Source organism: Lipotes vexillifer, unplaced genomic scaffold (assembly GCF_000442215.2).
Source record: "Lipotes vexillifer unplaced genomic scaffold, Lipotes_vexillifer_v1.1 scaffold796, whole genome shotgun sequence".
Classification (NCBI taxonomy): Eukaryota; Metazoa; Chordata; class Mammalia; order Artiodactyla; family Lipotidae; genus Lipotes; species Lipotes vexillifer.
In genome coordinates, this window is record NW_006773072.1 from 2,727,138 (window position 1) to 2,729,705 (window position 2,568).

Below are 2,568 nucleotides of genomic sequence, written 5' to 3' on the forward strand. Positions count from 1 at the left end.
GGGAAAGAGACAATAAACTCAGTAAACTTGGTGGGGTCCTTAGCAGGGGTGTGTGTTTGCAGTTACTGCAATCATAGGGTGTTTATTTCTGTCAGGGCATTACTTGTTCTATATCATGTGTTGCTGTAAGGTTGAATTATATTTTCTAATGATGCTGACTCGCTCCTATTTCAGGAACTTTCACAGTTCAGTTTTATGATGGAGTTATTCGTTGTTTAAAGAGAATGCACATTAAAGCCATGCCCGAGGATGCTAAGGGGCAGGTAAGAGTGTTCAGCATTCCTAGCTACCCACAGGGATGTTTTCTTGAATGGTGACTGATCAAAATATATATATACAGACATATATATATTTTAAAGTGAACTAATTGTAGGATTATGTGCTGATAGCCCCAAATAGCAGCAAGAAAGAGAAGCTTAGAATGTAAAATAAATTATACACTTAATTTTTGCTTCTTTGGTTTTAGACCTGCTAAAGTTATAGGTCACTAGTTTCTGTTCCAGGTGAAATCCCAGCATCCACTAAGCTGGTGTTGTCCTATCGACCCAGCTGGATCGTGTAACCAGTCTATGGGAAGTGAGGTAAGTGCCTTTTTTTAATTTTGTTTTGTTTTTCCTGGTATATAGTATCATTTAGAAAGTTAATTTTTAATATAAAATTTTATATTGAGGTTCTTATCTTCTTCTTTTCTTCTGTAAATCATAGTCGTTAATCTTCTTTCAAAAGGCGCTTACCTGACACTCTGTAGGCTGTTTCAGGTAGGGCTTTCTGAGTTACATGATGTAAGCAGTGTATTACATACTTTGTCACTGCTCAAAGCAAGAATGAACGGTAAGCATTTGAAGGAGAATCTGGGATGAAGTTAAAACCATAATTCCATTATGGTTGATTATGTTTCCTGAAATACTGGAAAGAAAAGGTGCCGGTAGAAATTTAAAATATTTTCTTTTATGTTCTGCTGTTATTTGGGATTTTCAGCACCTGGACCTACAATTAATTTTAAGAAATTGAAAGTGATCTATAAAAATGTCTAATATGGAAATATGCTACATATTTATTGCATACCATGCAGTAAAAAATATCATCCTGAACTGTGTTGAAATCACATGGTCAGTTCCAGTCAAGTGTATATATTTAGTAGTCTAGAACGTAGACTATCACCGTTAAAAAAATTATTTTTGATGTTTTCTGAGAAGTGCATGAGTGTTTTAAGTGACGTGGTTTTCAAAAATTTAATTTTGAAATCATCAGCTAGCAGAGTTTTCTTTTCCCCCAATTAATGTGGAAATGCCATTTAAAATGGAAATGCTTTTGATCGTGAAATTGCTTTATGTCTTCCTACTCGTATGTATAAATAAAATGTTCTCTTAAGCATTCAGTGGTGTGATTCCTTGGTTACTGCATGGAAAGATTGATTTAAACATTGGGAAGTTAGTACCTGTTTAATTAAAATTCTCAATTTTTTTTTTTTTTTTTTTTTGCTTTAAAACTATTATTTTGTCATTCTAGTCATTCGAATGTTTATGAGATGGCACTAACCTTGAAACTTTATTTTTTCCAAAGAGACATTGAGCCAGTTTGGTTCGTGGTAAAATAATAAGTTGTAAAAATTAATTTTTTGGATGTATTGGATGTTTATTTTTAATTAGTATTCTAGTCACACCATGATGTATTTCACATTAAAATCAATGTCAAGTACAAACTCGAGAAGAAAATATTAGTAGTATATTTCCTTTAATTTTACATTTTCTTCATAATTTTTAATTACGAGCATATTCAAAACATTTGTAGAATTGTTTTTTTAGAAAATGTTCTTATTTTTTGAATGTCTTAATAAACCAGGTGTTGTTTGGGCCGTGCTAAGAGAATCCCACTTTGCATATTATCATCTAAATTTTGAGTCCTTTGAGAATTCCTTTATAAAACTATACAGTAAAATTTCTTTTATTAAACCAGCAAAGGATAAGGAATCAAATAAATGCAGTGTGGAAATGTTCTTCTTTAAACTTTCTCACCTATTTTTCTTCTTGAGAGTGAGCCGATATAAAATTTACACTGTAACTCACTAGTGTTAAAGATTGGCTCATAAGATCCTTTACCATTTTTAGAACATTTTTTGTATACATTGTTTTATTGGATTCTTATAGCAAATCCTTTGACATAGGTATAGCTGATATTTCTATTTCGCAGTTGAGGAATTCAGAATTTAGAGAATGACTTACCTAAAATTTCACTCAACCATAGTGTGCAGAGTGACTGAACTCATATCCGATTTCATTATAGTGTTCATTATAGTGCAGTGCTCTGTGTTATCTACAGGAAACTTTGAAACATATCTTTAGTTCTCATTCATGGAAGGATCACACCAGTTATTTATTTATTTAAAAGATTTTTTTGACGTGGGCCATTTTTAAAGTCTTTATTGAATTTGTTACAATAGTGCCTCTGTATGTTTTGGTTTTTTGGCCCTGAGGCATGTGGGATCTTAGCTCCCGAACAGGGATCGAACCCACACCCCCTGCATTGGAAGGCAAAGGCTTAACCACTGGACCTCCAGGGTCCCTACAC

General features: G+C 33.1%; 1 protein-coding gene across 3 annotated transcripts in view; it reads left to right on the top strand.

Moving 5' to 3' along the window:
• PHF20L1 (PHD finger protein 20 like 1) overlaps positions 1-2,568 on the top strand; it is a 79,839-nt gene that overhangs the window by 22,057 nt on the left and 55,214 nt on the right. For 2 of the 3 annotated variants that reach the window (XM_007447993.1, XM_007447994.1), the window contains exon 5: positions 175-263. In XM_007447993.1, the coding sequence (XP_007448055.1) occupies positions 175-263 (89 nt within the window). Of the gene's footprint in view, positions 1-174; positions 264-503; positions 582-2,568 lie in introns of all 3 variants that reach the window. The other variant, XM_007447992.1, reaches the window with a different exon arrangement.